The 21,367-nt window shown below is 43.3% G+C and overlaps 2 protein-coding genes across 6 annotated transcripts in view; both read left to right on the forward strand.

Annotated features, from left to right (window-relative positions):
* The window catches only part of HMGXB4 (HMG-box containing 4), a 31,094-nt gene extending 14,476 nt beyond the window's left edge, over nucleotides 1-16,618 (forward strand). For 2 of the 4 annotated variants that reach the window (XM_070411001.1, XM_070411000.1), the window contains 6 exons: nucleotides 6,030-6,111; nucleotides 7,307-7,371; nucleotides 8,363-8,468; nucleotides 8,925-9,094; nucleotides 13,458-13,580; nucleotides 14,060-16,354. In XM_070411001.1, coding sequence (XP_070267102.1) covers nucleotides 6,030-6,111; nucleotides 7,307-7,371; nucleotides 8,363-8,468; nucleotides 8,925-9,094; nucleotides 13,458-13,580; nucleotides 14,060-14,104 — 591 coding nt within the window. In that variant the 3' untranslated portion in view covers nucleotides 14,105-16,354. Of the gene's footprint in view, nucleotides 1-6,029; nucleotides 6,112-7,306; nucleotides 7,372-8,362; nucleotides 8,469-8,924; nucleotides 9,095-13,457; nucleotides 13,581-14,059 lie in introns of all 4 variants that reach the window. The other 2 variants (XM_070410998.1, XM_070410999.1) reach the window with 2 other exon arrangements.
* Nucleotides 16,619-19,410: 2,792 nt separating this feature from the next.
* Nucleotides 19,411-21,367, forward strand: part of TOM1 (target of myb1 membrane trafficking protein) — a 36,454-nt gene continuing 34,497 nt past the window's right edge. Inside the window, exon 1 of one of the 2 annotated variants that reach the window (XM_070411002.1) lies at nucleotides 19,411-19,664. In XM_070411002.1, the coding sequence (XP_070267103.1) occupies nucleotides 19,613-19,664 (52 nt within the window). In that variant the 5' untranslated portion in view covers nucleotides 19,411-19,612. The remainder of the gene's footprint in view (nucleotides 19,665-21,367) is intronic. The other variant, XM_070411003.1, reaches the window with a different exon arrangement.

Raw genomic sequence — 21,367 nt, forward strand, 5'->3', positions numbered from 1 at the left:
GGCAGCTCTGCCTCTGTATCTATTATTGTTCAAAAGTTTGTAATGGTCTTTATTATCCATGAATGAATGAGATCATGTGGTATTTTTCCTTCATTGACTGGCTTAGTAAGGTTGTTAAAAGGCTTAATTTCCACAGATGTCTCCTACACTATTCATATTAATGAAGAGATCAGACCCTGTCATCAGCAGAAGAAAGCCAAGTTGTATTTTTAAGATTTCTAAATTATGTTTTGACTTAACCCACAGAAAGTTTATCCTTTAAAAGACATTTTTAAACTAGAGTCATGAGAAGGCTTGAAGAGTAGTTTTTATCATATTCTGAGAGTCTAAGACCCCAAAGAGTTAATTAAGCAGGACTGTTTTATAAAGAGCATTAAGAAGTTGCTCTGTGAAAGATCTTGATACTGTGACAAATGTCATCAAACATTTAAAAGGATGTTCTGGCTGTGAAATTACAACATTGTGAGTCACAGTAAGTGGACTTGTTACAAGTCATTTGCTACAATTAATACTAATGTATCCAAGTTTTCAAAATATTAACATTTTATTAAAGGGCAGTTCATGTTATTCCAGATCCACTGTGGATCACTTGCAATACTTGCATGAGAAAGTCTGGCTGGAAATAACTGGCCTTTCATTTAGAGTCTCGTGGGAAAGTTTTGTATGTGTAGAGATCATCCATTGTTTGTGTGTTTTTAACTACTAATTTATAAAAATGTCTGTGCCCTGGGAAAATTTTAACCAGTTTAATTTGGAACTTTAGTGCACAGACTGAAGTTGCATCCTGTGCAATGATTAGATTCTAAGGTCAGCACATAAGGTGGAAGCTGTTAGTCAAAGTTTCCCTTGAAGATGCCCCAGGAAGACTCCACAGTGAAGGCCAGCAGGTTCTGAGTCCAGCAGAATGCCAGCCCAATGCAGCTAGATTTCCTATCTTCCGCACCTGAAGTCATTGGCATATTTGCAGGAGCCATCATTTTACTATTTTTAACGTTAGCTACACTTGATTAGTAGTGAGTTGTACACCCTGAGAGAGACATACAGGAACTATCTGGGGAAAGCAGATTTATCCTCTTTCACACGCCAAGGAATAGGTTCTTGGAGCAGAATCACCCAGAATGGTCAGTCCAGCCCTCACGCATATTCTCATTCTGTCTCTCTCTCTCTCTCTCTCTCTCTCTCTCTCTCTCTCCCTCCCGCCCCCCCCCCCCCCCCCTTAAATATAGAACTTGGGTAAGCTTGGTGTGTTGTGTGTGTAGTGCTGCTCCATTGTGTTTTATTAGAACACTTAAAAGCATTTGGGGATGTGAAGCTGCTACAAAATTAATGAAGGAGAAGCAGCACCCAGAACTCCAACCTCCTTAAACAGGGCTGGCTTCACCAACAGAAGAGTGAAAATGGGACCTTTACTATTTAAATGAAAAGTTTAAAGTAAAGCCGTGTTGCTGTTTTCTGTGTGAAAAAGTTTGTATTAGCTTTTTGGATGCCACAAGTTCTATTTTGAAAAAGGCAGGGAATAGAAAAGAACTCATAGTAGATTTCTATTGTAGCATAACAAATTACCACAGACTCAGCAGTTTAAAACAGCATTTCTTTATGATCTCCCAATTCTGTAGATCAGAAGTCCAGATAGGGCTCCACTGGGCTCTGCTCAGGCTCTCGCAGACTGAGCCCGAGGGCCCCGTCCAGGTTCTCACCTGAGAGACAAGGGGCCCTTCCAGGAGTTGGCGGCTCCTTCGTGCTGCTGGCAGCGTTCAGTTTCTTGCCGTTGTGGAACTCATGGCACCTGTTTCCTTCAAGGCCAAGGCCAGCAGGAGAGTGTCTGCTGTTGCATCTTGTTTCCTTCATGGGCTCACCTAACCAGGTCAGGCCCACGCTGGATAATCGTAATGACTGACTCGGACTCACTCACTGGGGACCTTAATTCCACCTGCCATCTCACGTGAAATAATCGTGTGAGTCAGCATCCCATCGCAGTCACCGTCCTGCCCACACTCCAGGGGAGGGCATTAGACAGGGCTTGTAAACCAGGGGGCGGAAGTTGTGGGAGCCATCCTGGATTCCTGCCTACCACATAAATAATATTACTGAGTACCTACTGAAGTGCCAAACACTGTCCGATTCATTCCCACCTTTGAGTAAAAATGGCACTTTCCAAGTTTTACCTATAGGGAGACTAAAGCTTGGGGAAATGAAGTAATTTGTGTAACTAGTAAAGAGTATGATCAGGATGCTAACTTAGATCTGCTGGCCTCCAAAACCCCGCTCCCCATTTTGCCACACTGTCTCTGACCCACCCTGCCGCTTCTCTCTCCTTTCCAATGTATTTGCTCTCCTCCAACCTCACTGTCCTGGCTGTAGGCCATCCTCACCCGTCCCTGGCACTATTGCAGTAGTCCCCTGCGTGGTCTCCCCACTCTTACTCCTCTCCAGACTGTTCTCCACGGCCCTAAAGTGCAACTTGGCCATGTCACTTCCTGCTTGAAATGCTTGACTACTTGAATCGCTTCTGTTGGTTCATACTGTAATACAAACATGTCAAAGGCTAACATGGGCCAAATAAACGAGGCATGCAGCATATGGCCCGTGAGTTTGACATGCTTGCTATAATACATAGGTTACAAGGCTTCCATCTGTGGCTCTGCTTGCAACTCTGACGTCATCTCTCACCTCTGTTTGATGAGTTACCACATGTTCCCTCTGCCTAGAACACTCTTGACTTCTCTTCATCTGGCTAATTCTACCCAGTTTTCAGGCCTGGGTTAAATGTCACTTCCTCCAGAGGCTAATTAGGTGAGATGCTCCTATTACATGTTCCTGTAGCATCCAGTACTTTCCCTATAATATTGTCACATTCTATTATCAGGATATATTGATCTGTGTGTCTGATTCCCAATATCTGGCAGAAAGTGGATACTCTAATAAATATTTATTAATAAACTAGAGGCCTGGTGCACGGATTCGTGCACCGGTGGGGTCCCTCAGCCTGGCCTGTGCCCTCTTGCGATCCGGGACCTGTCAGGGGATGTCAGAGGCCCAGTGCACAGATTCGGCCTGAACCCTGCAGGCCAGGCTGAGGGACCCCAGCGGTGCACAAATCCGTGCACCAGGCCTCTAGTATGTATATAAAATCTTTGGTTAATCTCTTTCTCTCCCCCCTTCCCTCTGAGATTCATCAGTCTGTTCCATGTTTCTATGCCTGTGTGTTGAGCATCTGCCCCCTGGTGATGAGTGCATGTCATAGCTACCAGTGGAACAGTCACTTAGGCTTTTATAAATATAGATGAATGGCAAAGTACTTTGATAGGTTATTTTTTTGTGTTGCCTTTGAAATCTTTCCTAAAGTCTCTGCTTTTCCTTCTTTGTCATTGAAATATTTTTAATATCACCTATCAGAAGAGTTCTCCACTTATATGATTTATTCAGGATCAAATAATTAGTATAAGGGAAAGATGGCGGGCCTTTAAGCTCTAAAGTTAATGTGTCTTCCACTGTTTTGTGCTGCTTAACTGCCTTAGAATGTGAGCTCATCCTCTTAACTACTCGCCCTCCCCAGTGCAGGTACTCAATAAATGCTAGTTTATTTTCTACATAACTGAATAACATCCTTTAGAAGAGTTTTAAGAGGAACCCTTTCTTTAGTAAGTGGATTTGGAGCTAATATATTGGCCAGGAGCTGTGTTTAATTTTGTAAAGTTTTAATTTTATGTTATAGCCTGGGGGAATAGGGAAAATGAAAACTTTTACAGTATTATATAGTGTTTGAGAAAACATTGTTAAAACTCCACGTATGTTTAATAATATGACCAAATGAGCTATGAACTCTCTCAAGCACATATTCTTTCTATTGTCAATACAGTGGGGCCTTGACTTACGAGTGTCCCAACTAACGAGTTTTTCGAGATACCAGGCTGATTTTTTGCTTTGAGTTGCAAGCTAAAATTCGGGTTACGAGCCAGCTTCAGATACCCCACCGCTAGTTGGCACAGCGAATGTCACAGTGAATGCCACAACATCAGCCCAGCATCACGTGTCTCACTCGTTCACTTTAAGATTTGACATACGAGTAATTTGAGTTACGAGCTCGTCACGGAACGAATTAAACTCGTAAGTCAAGGCCCCACTGTATTTAATAGTGAGATTGATTCTATAGTTGAGAAAGATGTGGCTAAGTATAGACTTCCACAAATTCTTTCATCATGTACTCCAGTAATTGGCAGGCCTATGGCTAAGCTATTTAAAAAGATTAGTTTAAAACTTTTAAAGCTGAATTTGTAACAAACATGCCACAGTTTTAATATCCAAAGCAGTGCTTGCTGTCTCATTGAAAGCACTTACTTTGGAAGCTATCAGGAAAGTTTCTGTTTCTCAGTGGTTTCAGAATTGCTTTTGTTCATTTTTTAATTTTTCAATTATTTGACATACAGTATTATATTAATTTTAGGTATACAACATAATGATTAGACATTTATGAACTTATGAAGTGATCCCCGGATAAGTCTAGGACCCATCTGACTCCATATGTAGTTACTACAATATTATTCACTATATGCTATATGTATTTTACATCCCGTGACTCTTCTTATAACTAGCAATTTGTGCTACTCAATCCCTTCCCTTTTTTCACCTATCCTCCAATTCCCTCCCATTTGTCACCCATCAAAAATTAGAATTCCTTTTGGAATTAAAATCAGAGCCATCGCATAAGCTTTTGAGGGTAATTATTTTATGGAAACAACATTAAGAACTAAGGTGAATAAAGTGTACACTTAAGTAAAACAATACGCAACTCTGAAGTCAAGAAACGGGACTGTGTTGTTTGTTGGTTTGTTTTTATCATAAAATCGGACACTTAAGACAAACAAAAGTTCCCAGTAACTTTTCAAGCACCAAACATTCGTCATAATAACTGCAGGACCAGGAAGGACTGTGTTGGGAGCAGATGGAGGACTGATCCACATAACTCGATGCTTATAGACGAAGTTTTAAAGGAAAGCATGCTAAACACATCTCAGTTTATTGGATAAAGATTATAAAGGGATAATCTTTTCTTTTTAAATAATAACTACTTCTGTAAGGAAGCAACTATCTTTCTTTCATTGGCCCAAAATGCATAGCCCAGGCTACCTAGGTGGTACTCAATTCTGGTGTTATCGCTTAGTTTAGTTGTAGTCATAACTACAAGCAAATCACTACTTTCTGAGTTTCCCTTTTCTTGTCCTCAAATGAAAGGTTTAGACAGGTGCTACCTAATGAATCTTTTCAGGTAGAAAAACTTAACTTTTTCCCCCTCCGTCTATGGATAGTTGTAAAATGGAATGCATAGGAATATGTCATCTTTTGTTTTAAATATCCCTCATTGAAATGGCTGTTTCTCAAAAACCATGCTGCTTTTGGAATTGTCATAATACAGTGAAGAGCAAACATACTTCAAGTAGTACAAAGTAGTTTGTTGGAGCGAAAGAGATTCATCCTACCTTGACTACCAAAGAATTCTCTTGTTATTTATTTACCTCACCTGAACCACAAGAATGTGAACAATGAAATAATGGTAGACTACGAGTGACAGTAAAAGCAGGATCAGGAAAATTATAAGATTAGAAATCAAATGCAGAGGAACAAAAGAACATAGATTTGGCTCTTGGCTTTCACAGTTTAAAAGGAAATTATGTGGTTGTTATTTCAAAGATGAGAAAAGTGACATCCTGGGAGAGGTAAAGAATTTGTTCAGCACTCAGTTTTGAAAGAATACATAATGTGAGATTGTACACAGGAAGGCTGGGGGCTTTACAAGTAATTACCGCGCAGCTGCAGCAGTCTGAAACATCTAAAAAAGAGTTAGCATGTGCTTTTACCTCCTAAGCAATACTGATAGTCATCTCTGGGTGATAAGAAGCAGGCATTAAGTTAATGATCCTCTCTGGGAAAGCTGGTTAGTAGTTTAGAACACTTTCCTGGATGGAAAAGGGTGTTAGATTCAGAGTTACTTGTGTTCTGATCAACCCTGTTCTGTTCTCATGTGGCTCCAGCCAAAAAAGAAGAACATGTCGGCCTACCAGGTGTTCTGTAAAGAGTACCGCATGACCATCGTGGCTGACCATCCCGGCATAGGTAAGAACATTTCTCATCTTCGTTTCCTCTTTCCACATGCGCCTCGGAAGCAGGGCAGTTAATTCAGTCAGGAGGCAGCTTCTCCCCTAGTGTTAAAGGAACCCAAATCTCATTTTTTCCCGCAGATCTGCAAGTCACTCTAGATTTTGTCTTAGTTCACCCCGACCATAAAAGTGATAAGCTTTTCATTTATATCTCTTAAGTTCATAAAATGGAAAGCAGTAAAATTAAATATTATGAAGCTCAGTACATAAATATGCAGCTGCTTATTTCCAAGGTTCTACAGTTGACCTTTTCCTTAAACTGCCCTTGGGTGTGCAGTTGTGAGATGACTTATACTGTTCACATTTGTCTGTGTATTAGAAGTTAGTGAGGTGAGAAAAACACTGCACCACAGGCCTTGGACAGGCACTTAACCTCCATAAATCTGATTTGCCTAAGATGTAAATAGTTTCCCGAATTTCTCATCACGGTGCTGGGAGGCACATGTGAAGGACCATAGCAGATAAGACTGCCCTGTGCAAAGCCTGACCTTGCCGGGCACGCCTCTGGAGGATGCTTCTCAGCAGCTGCAGGGAAATTCTTCTTGGTACTGAGCTCTCAGAAATTCAGGAAAAATCTAACATCCTTCCTCAACCTCTACAGCACATACTTTCTTTAACCTAAGTTGATAAGCCCTGGATTGTGGTATCGAATTCAAAGACACCGGAAAGATGCTTAACGAACAGATCCCTAGAGAGGAGATGCGAGAGGATTTGAGTCCACCTCATGACCACCACAGGGGTCCCTTCCCTATAAAAAAAATCAAGAAAACTGGTGGGCTCTAGTTGGTTTGGCTCAGTGGATAGAGCATCGGCCTGTAGACTGAAGGGTCCCTGGTTCGATTCTGGTCAAGAGCACATGCCCAGGTTGCGGGCTCGATCCCCAGTTGGGGGGCATGCGGGAGGCAGCGATCAATGATTCTCTCTCATCATTGATATTTATCTCTCTCCCTTCCTCTCTGAAATCAACAAAAATATATTTTAAAAAAGAAAACTGGTGAGGTTTGGTTTGGGTTGGTTTGGTTTTCTGAAAGAATATTGTGCTATTTGGATCTGATTTTCAGAAACTTGTCCCAGTTTTTGCTCTTATCAATCTTCTGTTTTGTTGATAGTTAAACCTTTATTTTATTGAGCTTTTTACTATTTTTTGCCAGATTTTGGGGAACTTAGTAAAAAACTGGCTGAGGTGTGGAAGCAATTGCCAGAAAAGGATAAACTGGTAAGTACACTTTTTTAATAAACATATTTTTTTAATTGCTTGATGCCTTCTAAAATGTATGATTCTCCCATAGACCACCCAGACAAAGAACACTGAAATAGTGAAACAATGACAAGTCGATGGATAATGGCTTAGTAGAGGGCATTAACTCTGGTTGGTGCCAGAGTACTCTGGGTAAAATTTAGCTGCACGGAGGCTGTTTTTTCTAACCTCTTCTATTTTTTTTTTTTGCAACAGTCTTACATTTGAGCCAAAAGATGACCTAACTTGGACAGTGATTAAACTGTTAAAAGAAAAAATCCCTTTACTACAAACACCTACTAGTCAGCCCATGGTCTGAGAAGTGAGGAAAGGCATCCACTTAATAGTCACTGCAAATAATAAAGCTATGGGACTATGTTTACCTGGGAGCCAGGTTCCAGGCCATCATCCTCATCACCCACTACCAGATGATGTCCGTACTGTGAAGAAGCTAATGAGACTGTGATAACTAGTCATGTCTGAGTCATAGTCACTTTCCAGTAGGCTGATACGAAGGCGGTCTAGGAATTAGAATTACCATCTTGCTTTAAGGTATAGCTCATCTGGGTAAAACAACCAAAATATTTCTGACCTAGGTAGTTGATCTTTAGTTTCTATTTTTCACATCAATGTTAGCCTGCTATTGGTATTGCCCACTAGCAAGTTAGAAGTAATATTTAAACCACATGGTCATTATACCGAGCCAGATGTTTACTCCATGATTTTACATTGTGATCGTAGAGATCTAAAATCAATGCTGAGATCTGACCATTAGCGTTGAGGAATGTCTGCAGTGCTCTGAGTTCGGACAGCAATCAGTGTCTGTGCCTGCTCAGTGGCCCTCCGCTTGAGAGTTAGCATCAACCCTCTGCACTGTCCCCTCGCGTTTCTTTATTTTGCTCTTCCATGATTGCTTTCCCTTTTACTTTTACATTTTGATTGATTTTATCTTGCCCGGATCTGATTGCAGATTTGGAAGCAAAAAGCTCAGTATCTGCAACACAAACAAAACAAAGCAGAAGCTACAACTGTGAAAAGAAAAGCATCCAGCTCAGAAGGCTCCATGAAAGTAAAAGGTAGTGGCCACATCCCTCTCCTGCTTTGCTTTCCCCCGGAGCACTGTAAATTCTGCTGCCTCTCTGAGAAATTGGGAGAGCAGCCTACGTTAGAAGCAGAGCTTGATACCCAGGTATTACTACTGAACATTATAGGTTGAAAAGGCATTTAGAAAACATAAATCAGAAGTCAGGAAACTTTTTTGGTAAAGGGCCAGAGAGAAAATATTTCAGGCCTTGCAGGCCCAAGTGCTTTTTCTGTGACATGTTCTTTGTTTTATCTACAACCGTTTAAAAATGTAAAATTATTCTTACCTCGAAACCATACAAAAACAGGCCATGGGCCAGATTAGGCCCACAGTCCATAGTTGCGCTAATACCTGGCATAGCTCCCAAACAGGGAAAATCAGGAAGGGCATTTTTGTGGTGTTCAAGGCCATAGGAAGCTTGGTCTCTCTATTTCATCTCTGTTCTCAGCTTCCTCTGCAGGAGTGCTGTCACCCCAAAAGAAGTCCCCGCCCACCACCATGCTATTACCAGCCTCCCCCGCCAAAGCCCCTGAGACAGAGCCCATTGATGTTGCTGCTCATCTACAGCTGCTAGGAGAATCCCTCAGCCTCATCGGACACCGCCTGCAGGAAACAGAGGTGAGCATAGCCGTCCACAGCATGACTCCAGTGTCGGATAGAATTTGAGTCCATCCATTCATTCCACATAGATGCATTGAGCAGCTGCTGTATGCTAGATTATTCCAGGTGTTTAGGATGCAGTGATAAAGAAGACATATAGTCATAGAAAATCTGGAGATTTGGAATCAAAATTTATACTAACCCCATCCTATTGAAGCAGCAGCACAAAAAGAAATTCAAATAACCTGTACTTTTCCCCCAGCTTTATTAAGATACAATTAACATAAAACCCTATAACTTATTATTTTTTAAATGCAGTGGGAAAACTGAGTACAAATCCCATGGAAGTTTTGATCACTTGTTCTAAGACAGTTTGAGTTTTTCTGTACATTTCAATAAGGTCTTCAACAGATGGATTAGGTTGTATGGAGGATTAAGAGTTCCTCTACTTTTTTTTCTCTCTCTCTCTCTCTCCCTCTCCCTCTCCCTCTCCCTCTCCCTCTCTCGTTGAATTTATTGGGGAGACACTGGTTCATAAAACTATACGGGTTTTAAAATAAAATTAAAAATGAATAAATTAAATTTTTAAAAAAAGAGTTCCTCTACTTTTTTGAGAAGAGGTAGCAAATAGGGGAATTGAGGTTCTTAAGCTCTTCATTACTCTGTGCTGTACTTGAATTACACAGTGCAGTGTGCCCTCGGGAGATCTTGGTCCTTTTCGGTTTCAAAATCACTTAACCTGCAAAGCTGTCATATTCCATTTCTATTACCATATTCCATTTCTAATTGTATTACCCCCTTGGCTAACTCAGCATAGTATTTCAGTTTTCCACTGGGTTCTACTAGGACATTTCAGCAAAGAAATCAGTCTCGGCTACTAAAGCCATTTGAAGCTGAAAAATCAGTCTAGGAATATAGAACCATTAATTTGCTTCTATGTGGAAGTTGAATTATTATTCAACAAATAAAATGCCAATGGCCACAAGATCTAAGTTCTTTGACTAGTTTCAAAAATTTAGCAGTTATAATAAGTTAGAAGTTAGAACATAGTCTACTCTAGATGTCTAGATACAGCAAAACAACAGGAGTCCTTTCATGTAGGCTGATGTCTGAATGGCTGTAGATACTCATATTTAGACATATTTTCTAAAAAGTTAGAATTTAAAATGATAGCCATATTCCAGATTTTTCTTCATATTTCCATTTAGTTTAACAAGTATTTGTTGAGGATAATGCATTACTTATAGAAAATCTTAATAGCTTCCTTATTATTTCCTACCATCAGGAAACTTCCAATTTAATTGGAAAAAGATAATATAAATTAGCGAATTATAAGAAGCCAGCTTCTGTGAGCAGTTGCTGAGTTACACATACATCATGACCAAAAAAGGGAAAGAATTTTGCAGAATCTCTAGTCTGGTTTTTTTATATAACTAAGTGAGATGTAACTCACCTACCATAAATTCACTTTTTAAAAAGCTAGTGGGCATTAGAATAGCCACAGAATTGTGGGCCCATTTCTACTACCTATTTCCAGAACATCTCCCTTATCCTGAAAATAAACCCCAGTGCCTGTAGCAGTCTTTCCCATGTACCCTCTACTCCACTTTTTCTGAGACTTTAACATCTGCATATATCCTCACAATTAGGATGCAGTTTTCGTGTACCACTTATACTGTTATTTACTTTATATTTTTATTTAAAGAAATCTGTGCATGCTTTCACAATATCCTCAATATCATGAATGTGATATTCTTTTTTTTCTAATCGTCAAAATGGATTCTATCACTGTAATTAATGTTCACCTATATGCCACCTGAAATTACATCCTACACTTTAAGGAACATTGATTTTATAGAATTTGCTCATTTAAAGATTGAATGCCTGAGGCCTAATTAAATGCAGCGACTAGTACCAGTTTACACAACGATTTGTGACCAAGCCCAGCTTGCTTCACTTCTAACCTGTCCTCATTCCGTTGTTCTGTGCCCGCTGAGGCAGAGTAGTGATGGAGAACAGAGAGAGGCGGGGAATGAGAGGCTCTGGGAGGGGGACCTGAAAGGCTTGATAGCAGGAGTTTGTTTCATGGAGATCTTGGAGAGACATTCCAAACAGGAAAACTGAGCACTCTGTTTCTAACCTCGGTCTACCACAGAAACAGGTTAAAGGAGGCCTGGTAAGACCCCCACCCCCACTTTAACCAGATCTTTTAGCTCTTTTGTATATTGGGGTCCACATACGGTTTGTGTGTATGTGTGTGTTTTTAGTATGTTTTTATTGATTTCAGAGAGGAAGGGAGAGGGAGAGAGAGAGAAACATCAATGATGAGAGAGAATCATTGATTGGCTGCCTCATGCACGCTCCCTACTGGGGATCGAGCCCGCAATTTGGGCATGTGCCCTGACCAGGAATGGAACTGTAACCTCCTGGTTCATAGGTCTGCCCTCAACCACTGAGCCACTGCAGCTGGGCCAGTAAGTGTTTTTAAGAGCTTACTGTATGGGCAACACCAGTAGTTATTGGGAGGCTATAAAAAGGAATAGGACATGGTTCCTGCCCTCAAGTTGCTTATAATCCATCAGGAGAGTCAGTATTCCATTACAGTTGTATAAAATATTATCTATAATTAACTGTGAGGCAAAAGCAGTGGAATAATATTACTAATTTGCTAATTTTCTTTGGTTACTTTTGCTGTTATGCTTGAGGGTTTTCTGCTGGCTTCTCCCATTGACAAGGACACAAGAGGCAGAAGACTCCTGTACGTCTTAGTGTGGAACACACAGGAGACACAGGTGTTGCAGTACCTCAAGGGCAAAAGTAAATTTGGCTAATTTACTTTTGGTTCAGAGTGCTTTATAGGGATTCTTTTATTTAATTCACACTGCGGCTTCCTGAGGCAGAATTTTGTTTCCTCCGATTTTACAGAAGGAAATAGAACAGAGACTTAGAGGTTAATTAACTAGGTGGTGAAGCAGAGCTTGAATTTGGTCCATGCTCTTCACCCCATCCCGCACTGCCTCCCGTGGAAGGGAGCGATAGGAAACACTAGGCAAGAGGGTGAGGGGAAGGGAGAGTTGGTGCTGGCAAGGCCTTGACACTAGGCAGTTGTATGAATGGTGGTGGTTTCAGTAGGAGGAGGGTCCCTTTTTCTCATTGTGGTGCAGTGAAATTGAGAAATGTCCAAAATTAAGAGGCCTAGCAGGCAGCTAGAAATGCAGTTTTGGAGTCTAAGTCGTTGGTAATAGTAATAATTACTGATACTTTTGAGCACATATCATGAACCAGGCACCAAGCCAAGTACTTCTGTCTATTGTCTCACTTAATCCCCTCTGTGCTGCAGAGCTGTTAGTGATCTACTTTATAGGTACAGCCTAGGAAGCACCTTGCCCAGTACAGAAACAGTGAGTGGACTAGCCAGCTCCGGGCCCAGCAGGCCTGGCTGAGCTCAGTCTGGGCAGGACCCTGCTCTGCAGCCTCCAAGGAGATGTAGCCTCACAGCACTCCTAGTTGAAGCAGATTATACAAGAGCTGGGCAGGGGTATTTGCAGCAAGCAGTCTTATTTCTTATCTCTGAATCACAGAGATACAGACAACATGAATTATTTAAGATGTTAAAAGGGACTACATTTTCTTCTTTTTGAGAGTAAACAAATCAACCCAGAAAAGTGATATCAGCTATCAAAGACCACATACATGGAGAAGTATGTGCATGTTTATATTGCATGCTAATGTGTAGGGCTGTAGAAGTCTCACAGTTGTTGTATTTGAGCTATATTTGTGGCCTTCATAAGAAAAATATTTTTGCATGCCTGATCTCCGCAAATCTTCCCAGCCGCTCTCCAGAGTAGGCAGGGCATTTGTTACTATTCCTAAATATAGGCTTTTTCCCCCTACTATTCAAGACTAACCCAGAGTTGGATAGAGGGTAAGATGAGTAAGGAATATAGCAAAGAAACCTGTGATTGTATTGTAAAAGTTTTCTTTTTAAACAACTTACAGAGTTACCAAAGCAGATACCTTCCATTTTGCTTAGTTTCCTAGTACGGCCTAAGACTTAAGCAAGTGAGGAAATGGCCCTAGCTGGTTTGACTCAGTGGATAGAGCATTGGCCTGTGGACTGAAGGGTCCTGAGTTCAATTCCAGTCAAGGGCATATGCCTGGGTTGCTGGCTCAATCCCCAGTGGGGGGTGTTCAGGAGGCGGCCAATCAATGATTCTCTGTCATTATTGATGTATCTATCTCTCTTTCCCTCTCCCTTTCTCTCTGAAATCAATAAAAATATATTTTTTTTAAAAAAGTGAGGAAATGAACCACACGAGGAGGGAGCATCAGGAGTGGGGTTCCCGTTACAACCGATGCCCCCTTGTACTCTCCCTTCCAGGGCATGGTGGCTGTGTCTGGCAGTTTGTCAGTGCTTCTGGATTCCATTATCTGTGCGCTCGGCCCCTTGGCGTGTCTGACCACACAACTACCTGAACTGAACGGCTGTCCCAAACAGGTCTTGGTGAGTTTTCCTTGGAGTTTTGGAGCCAGAGAGGCCCTGTCTTAAAGAGCTCCGTCAGGCACAAGTTCCTATGCTTGCCTGGCATCTAGCATATAGGCTCCCTCCACCTATGGGCCCAGGAACGTGATACTGTGTAACTCGCTGAATGCGTGCCATGCTTTCAGTGAAACCAAACATGCCATCCCCTAAAATAGTCCTGTGGGGGGAAGCATTCTAGCCCTTGAGGTACTGCAACACCTGTGTCTCCTGTGTGTTCCACACTAAGACGTACAGGAGTCTTCTGCCTCTTGTGTCCCTGTCAATGGGAGAAGCCAGCAGAAAACCCTCAAGCATAACAGACACAGGATGCCATCTTCATTCTCCCCGTTTTCTCACACTCTGGTTTTTCTTTCTCACCTCTATCCCCTGAACAAAGAAATAGGTGTCAGGGAACCAAGGCTTAGTACTCTGCCGCTGAACCTTTCCCCCTTGTTTTGCAGGCAAACACACTAGACAACATCGCTTACATCATGCCTGGACTGTGACAGCAGAGAATCCTGGGACGGAAACCTTGTCCTACCCCATTGTTGGTTTGTGTATATATGACCGTTCCAGATCCCTTCACTGGCCACTGGGTGTAGGTTTTAAATTTTTATATACATACACATAAATATATATATAATGTACAATATATACATAGGATTGTAACTACTTGGCTTTTAATAATTTTATGAAATGGCAAAGGTTTAGCCAAGAGGAAACCTTGGCATGAAAATGGGCTTGGGGTTCTTTTTTCTCCTGTGGTGGATAAATCTGCCTTAAAAATCAATGTTACTTGAGGGCTGGGGGCTTGTTCTGGGTGCCAAGTGCATCTCTTTATGGACAGCTAAAATGTGATTTTTTTTCCCCAAGCTCAGTTGTACCTCCAGACTTATCACTGACCATTTGCCTTACCTGTCTTACAGTCTGAAATGTAAGAGGAAAGATTATGGGAAGATGCCAGTTGACTGAGAGTGCTAAAGCCTTTCAACCTGAAGTGTCTTAGGTGGGAGCTGATAAAATCGTTCCCATCTGAGAGTTATTGCGATGGCTTAGGTCAGCGGTTCTCAACCTGTGGGTCGCAACCCCTTTGGCGGTCCAACGACCCTTTCACAGGGGTTGCCTAAGACCATCCTGCATATCAGATATTTACGTTACGATTCATAACAGAAGCAAAATTACAGTTATGAAGTAGCAACGAAAATAATTTTATGGTTGGGTCACAACATGAGGAACTGTATTTAAAGGGCCAGAAGGTTGAGAACCACTGGCTGAGGTGAATCTAGTAGGGGGTTCAGCCCAGTTCCTGCGATACAGGTGTCCATGTCTCAATTTATTGTAATCATTGGCAGCCTCGGTAGGGGCCAAGGAGTTTTGAGCCCTGGCAGCATAAAACACCTTGAAGAAGGTAAAGTTGTCATGCCACCAGTTGAACTGCATATTGTGAGCTGACCCAGAATCTTTGGCCTGCAGAACGAAGAGCTGGTATCTTCCATCTGGCAGCATTCGCTTAGCCACCAAGTCCTCACAGGTTCTGCTTAATTGCGTGGTGGCTGTGGAAGATGAACTTGGCCCGGTGGGATTCTTGGGTTCATCTTATTGGCTCCCCTGGTGGGCAGATACACAGTGTTCTGCATTCCACACATAAGTGAATTGCAAAAAAAGTAGTTGATTCTCATGTAGGTTTATTTATGTGCGCGTGTGAATGTTTTTTAATTATGTGTATTTAACTCTTTAAAATCTTAGATTTTAATTTATCCTGTAAAATTCTGTATATATAATTTAATAACAAAGCCTCCACCAGCAACAGCATGTGGAAGATACAGATTGTTCTTTCTTCCTCCCTTCCTTCCTCTGAAAACTCCTAATCATCTGCATTTGAAGGTATTGTGCCTCAAAAAGGAATCATTATGTCAGGATTCTAGTTCTTTATAATTCAATAATGTGAAGAAAGTGAATAAAAAGGAATTTTTTCATTCCCAGCTGCCCTTATTTCCAAAGAACCAGACTTTTGCTTCCTAGATCCAAAGAAGACAGCTGAGCGCTTCAGGGTTGTTTTTAAATGTGTGAGCGTCCCTGCCAAACACCAGCTCTGAGGGAACTTTCTTCCCCAGGCTCGATGGAGCTCCACAGCATCAAAGTAGAGGTTTGAGGACAGTGCAGCCAGCCCGCACCCTATTGACTGCCTTCCCTTCTCCCCACCAGAGTGGTCAGGGCTGTTTCTTAATGGTATTCTGGCTGCTGGATGCCTTTCTCATCTCAGAGCAGTTTTGAGATGTAATTGGGGAAACAGAAGGAAAGGGGAATGTTTGGGAACCAAAATCAGGAACAGAAATCTTGTTTTGATTTCGTGTGTTAGAACCTGTACCACGCCTCATCTGTACCCACGGAGGTTTCCTGTTTGACACAGGTATCAAGGAGGGGCCTTGAAGACATGGCTTAGTACCGAAAGAAGTCAGTCCTACCATGGTCATTTGTATACATTCATGAAATCCTGATGAGGACCTGCTTTTTGTTTGTTTTCCTTTAAAATCCAATCCTATTGTATTTGTATTTAAAATTTGTACACATTTGTATAATAACCTGTACCCTGTGGTATTTGGTACTATTAGAGAAAAAAACTTTGGATTCAGACCTTCTTGCAATTTTTATATCATTGTTTTATTTTTGTTTTTAAAATAAATCCTAGTGGTTTGATCCAAATTCCATTACAGTTGTATAAAGAAATAAAATTTTGTACTTATATTATTAAAAATCACATTTTTAATATTTATAGTCCAGTCTCAGCTATCTTTTCCCTGCTGCCAACCAAAGTTGCTCTGAAAGTATAAAACCTGTTTTTCACACTATATCCTACCATAATATTCTTTTTTTTTTTTTTAATCCATCTGGAATAGAGGTCAAGTTTCTGATCTTAGCCATTTTCCTATCGTCTTGCTCTGTTTCTGTTAACTTTTACATTGTGGAGTCTCTCATGTTCTCTCTTTTGTAAACTACAAACCCAATGACTCTGATAAATATAGCTCTGGTTCATTGACAAATAAAATTGCGTGTACATTAGTGTGTACACCTAACTCAAGGAAATACCAGTCTTGCATAAGATTCACATCTGAATCATGTGTTCCAATATATTTCATGTTGTTTCAGTACTGTCTTGACTTAGTGATACTGGATCAGTCACTTAATCTTTATAGGCATCCGAAGTCCCTTTTGTGAAACAATGTTCATGTCACTTCCCTATCTCTAAGCCAGAAGCCAGCCAGGCTGACATGAATGTTTAGGAATATTCTGAACATTTAATGTATAGAGACTCGACCTTTCAGGGTGTAAAAATTTCAATGCAAACACAAGGTGTTAATAGCCATAAATAGTGAAATACTATGGTTAAAAGGCTAACTTCTTATGGAGTAATTTGCATATTTTATCTCATTTAATCCTCCCACAAGCCTTATGAGTATTATTCCTCTTTACAAGTGAGGAGACAGATGCAGAAAAGTGCTTTTCCTAAGGTTATATAGCTATTAAATGGCAGAGCCAGAATAAGCACACTGGTATAGCCAACCCCAAAGCCTAAGCTCTCTTCTACCCGAAGCCACTTTCAAAGGTAAATTGTGTATGTAATTCATCAGAATCTTTCTTCAGTATCATCTATAGTATTCAGCAAATGTGACTGTAGGAAAACCTCTGAGACCTTTCATTGTTCATATGTCCTTTTGTCCTAGCTGCATTTTATTTTTTTAAATATATTTTATTGATTTTTTACAGAGAGGAAGGGAGAGAGATAGATAGTTAGAAACATCGATGGAGGAGAAACATCGACCAGCTGCCTCCTGCACATCTCCCACGGGGGATGTGCCCGCAACCCAGGTACATGCCCTTGACCGGAATCGAACCTGGGACCTTTCAGTCCGCAGGCTGACGCTCTATCCACTGAGCCAAACCGGTTTTGGCTCCTAGCTGCATTTTATGATAACAGGCTTCACTTTTCTCGTCATACTATTGTCTTTAAACTTTGGAGGCAAAATATCGTGATTTTTGTCTACCAGTACATAAAGGATGTAATAGATTACATTTATGCAATATGTCAGTCTTAAGGGACCTAAATATTTACCTTCAAGGAAGGCATTTGATATTAATAGTGCTAAAACACTTGAAATGAAAAATTAAAAACATTTACTGAGTTTGATTTTTGTTAGCAGACACATTTAAAACATAGTATTTGCCACTTATATTCTTAGCTATTGTGTTGACAAAATCCACAAACTTCCATTTCTAATTGAAAAGCTATGCAGTATTCTGTTTACATGGAGTTACATGATTCCACTCCCTGTTTAGGGGACACATGATTGTTTCTGCTTTTTTGCTATGAAGGATAAACATTATGGCCGTTTTGTTCTTGGCAGTAAAGCCAAGATCTTCTCATAATCACTTTAAACCAGAATGATGTAGGAAGGCAAGAACTTCCGGTAAGTCATCCCACACAAACTAATGGAAGAATCCAAAGGAAGTTCATGCTAAATATACTCCATACAACCAAGCAATAATCTTGAAGAAAAATATGAATGGTACCCAACATGATCATCTAATGTACATCCTCCCCTTATAGTCCAAAAACGATTATTGAAAGGTAGATTGACTTAAATGTTCCTGTTATTGTGCTGGACAACAGTGGTGAGTAAAGTAGACATAGTATTCCAGCCCTCATGAAGCATCTAGACTGGTAGGGGAAAGGCATTTATGAAGTTTCACGTGCATTATTAAAACACTTCAAAGCACAGCAGTCATGACTTCCATAAAGTGTTTATATTGTAAAGAAGTCAGCCCTTAAACAGGTTGACATCTGTTAAACAGGTTAACATGCAGAAGTGATGGTAAGTTCACAGATTTTCCATCATCCTAAGTTTGTGCAGAGTCAGTTTACTAGCCTTTCAAGTTTAAGAATCACACACAGACAATTTGGTCAATAAATACTAAAGCCCCATACTACCAAAGCAGTGGTTATTGGCTCTTTTGGAGTCTTTAGAAGAAAAAAACAACCCATCGATCAGGCATCTAATGTAGGTGACATCTGAAACATGGCCCAGATAGGAAGGTTGAAGAACATAGAATTACAAAGCTGGGAAAGGTCTCTAAGAGCCTTAATTCTCAACTTGGGGTCAAAAGCTGTGCTCAGGGACCCCAAAACTCCCCGAAGTTATATTGGATCTCTGCCTTTTCAGAATGGCTCGTGGCTTCAAATTCTCAAAAGAGCCTGTGACCTAAAAAAAAGCTGAGAGTCCTTGAACTAATTCCAGCATCCAGAGAAAATGGGAAGCTGTTTGAATCACACTGTAAATTAATGGCAGAGATGGGTTCCAGGCACCGTTCGCGACATCTGCGTGCTTTCTGCTACCTGGAGCGCTGGCCCGTCCCAAGCTGAATTTAGTGAGTTGGCTCTTATCTTCTATTTGAGAATCGGGGCTGCAAGCAGGCCTCAGCTTGCACCTGGGAGACCTCGACCTCAGATGGGAAGAGTCCTATTAGGACAGGGAGACAACAGGCCAGAGAGGATATCTACCCCCTCGGTGGGTGTGCAGTCACCGTGACGTCCCAAGGACTAAGATATTTAAAAGTGAGCGCCGCGTCCGAGCTTGCTCTGTAACCTTACCCAAGTCACGGCTCTGCGCCGAGACCCGGTTTTCCAGGTGCGTTACAGGATCGTCAGGCCACGCCCCTAAACCTTAAATAAGCTTTGGGGGCGTGGCTTAGGGAGCCCCACGCCCCCAGGCCCCCTACCGCCCTACGTCGTGCGTGACGTCCGTCGACGGCGAGTGAGCCTCAGTGAGGTCACTGCCCTTCCCCTCGGAGTGCCGACCCTCCTCAGGGGTGGGGCCTGTGTCCAATTCCAGACTCGCTCCGCTCCGCCCCCACGGGCGCCTCCTCGCGGGCCAGCCGGCGCGTCACGTGACGGGTCGGCAGCGCTGGCGGTTGCTGTCAGCTGATATCACGGGTTGGTGGCAGCGGCAGCCGTGGCGATGGACTTTCTCCTGGGGAACCCGTTCAGCTCTCCGGTGGGACAGCGCATCGGTGAGTCCCCGGAGCCTCGCCCAGCCCTGCCGCGAGGCTCCGCGTCCAGCCTGAGGCCCCTCGGGCGCCCGAGGTCCCCAGCCGCACACCGGAGGGAGGCCGGGAGGGAAACGAGGCTGGCGCGTCTCTCCCAGACCTGGCCCCGCCCCGTCTACCGCCCCTCTAGATTGACAAAAACTGGGGCCCATTAGGAAGCCTCGCGTCGTGATGGGTGCCTACAACAGCCAGTAGGTAAAGAGAGAGGGCGGGTCCTTTCGCGGCTCAGCCAATGGACGGCTGCTGGGGTCGCGAATCCAGGGAGAAAGTTTGAAGGGTTAAAGGGACGACGTGGTTTTGCAGTCGTTGGTTCCCTCCGTGTGTCGTCGTCTCTTCCCCAACCGAGGGCGCGCCGCCGGGTCTCTGGCCCTCTCGTTCCTGGCTCGCCGGGCCCTCCAGACACAGATACCTGAGAAGGGCTAGCAGTCCATTCTCCTGGGATCGGAGACTGGGGCTTGGCGCCTGGGCGGCGACTTGTGGGGGCGCGGGGGAGGGTGCTAGGCAACCCTGCCTCGCCGGCCCCGGCCAGACCCTGGGAGCTCGCTGGACGAGACGGCCGGTCCTGGAGGCCGAGGTCTCGGGACGTGCCCTCCTGGGCAGCCCGCGCCCACCGGCGTCAGCTGGACACAGAGTGGCCGGCGCTCTGGGCTGGAAGTGGCCTTAGGAACCACCTGATCGCGCCTCCCGCGTCCCTCAGTGGGTGGCACAGCCCAACGCCCCGGCCGAGGCTCCGCTTACTCGGAGTCCAGGTCTCCTGACTCCCGACTCCCTGTGGACGGGAGCCTTACTGGTTCGGTGACGTTACCTCTCTTATCCTGTAATTAGGGGATCAACAATGGCCCCTCTCTCCGTGGGGTGGTTGTGAAGATTGACTCGTTAATTTGAACGGGTGCCCGGCATCTTGCCAGTGCTATATAAAAGAAGGAGGTCATGTTTATTACCATTGTTACTGAAATGCCAACAAGTGAGGCTGGGGGGGGGGGGGGGGGGGGGGCGGGGGGGGGCCGCAGGGCAGAGAGCGGTCCCTGGCAATGGCTGGACAGCAGGTCTCGTGGGTGCTCACTCCTGCGCACCCCATGGGAGGACGCACAGGCCGAGCCCCAAACAGCTGACACTCACCCGGGAACAGCCTGGCTGAGCCTCCTTGTTGCATGAGGAAACCGCAGGCCGTTCAGTGACATCCTCTCTTCGCCTCTTGGCTGCTTTTCAGCCTGAAATCCAGGCTAGGAAAATTGGATCTTGTAGGCAGAACTATCTTTCCTTTCCTACTGTCCTGGGAGCCAGGCCTCACTTAGGTCTGCCGACTAGCTCTGTGTTGTAATCGCCACCGTGACTGTTAATGGCCCTTCCGAGGCTGTGTCATCAAACCTCCCCAAGAGGGGTGTGGCGGCAGAGGATGTACTCATTGGAAGCTCCTGGACCAGGGAGGGGGCCTGCCCTCTCAGGACCACCGCCCCCACCCACTCCCCCCGGCCCCCCCCCCCCCCCCCCCCCCCCCCCCCCCCGCAGCACACCCCCAGGGAGTCACTGTTTGGGAGCTGAAAAGAGAAGGCAGCTCTCCTTTCATCTCTGTTTCACCAACTACAAATGGGGCTGCTTTCATCACATGCCAAGTGTGAGACGTGCTCCTTTAAAAAAGAGTCTGGCCAAGTCAGCCACATCTTCCC

Source organism: Myotis yumanensis, unplaced genomic scaffold (genome assembly GCF_028538775.1).
Source record: "Myotis yumanensis isolate MYYU_CA2020_CCGP unplaced genomic scaffold, mMyoYum1.0.hap1 SCAF_3, whole genome shotgun sequence".
Taxonomy (NCBI): domain Eukaryota; kingdom Metazoa; phylum Chordata; class Mammalia; order Chiroptera; family Vespertilionidae; genus Myotis; species Myotis yumanensis.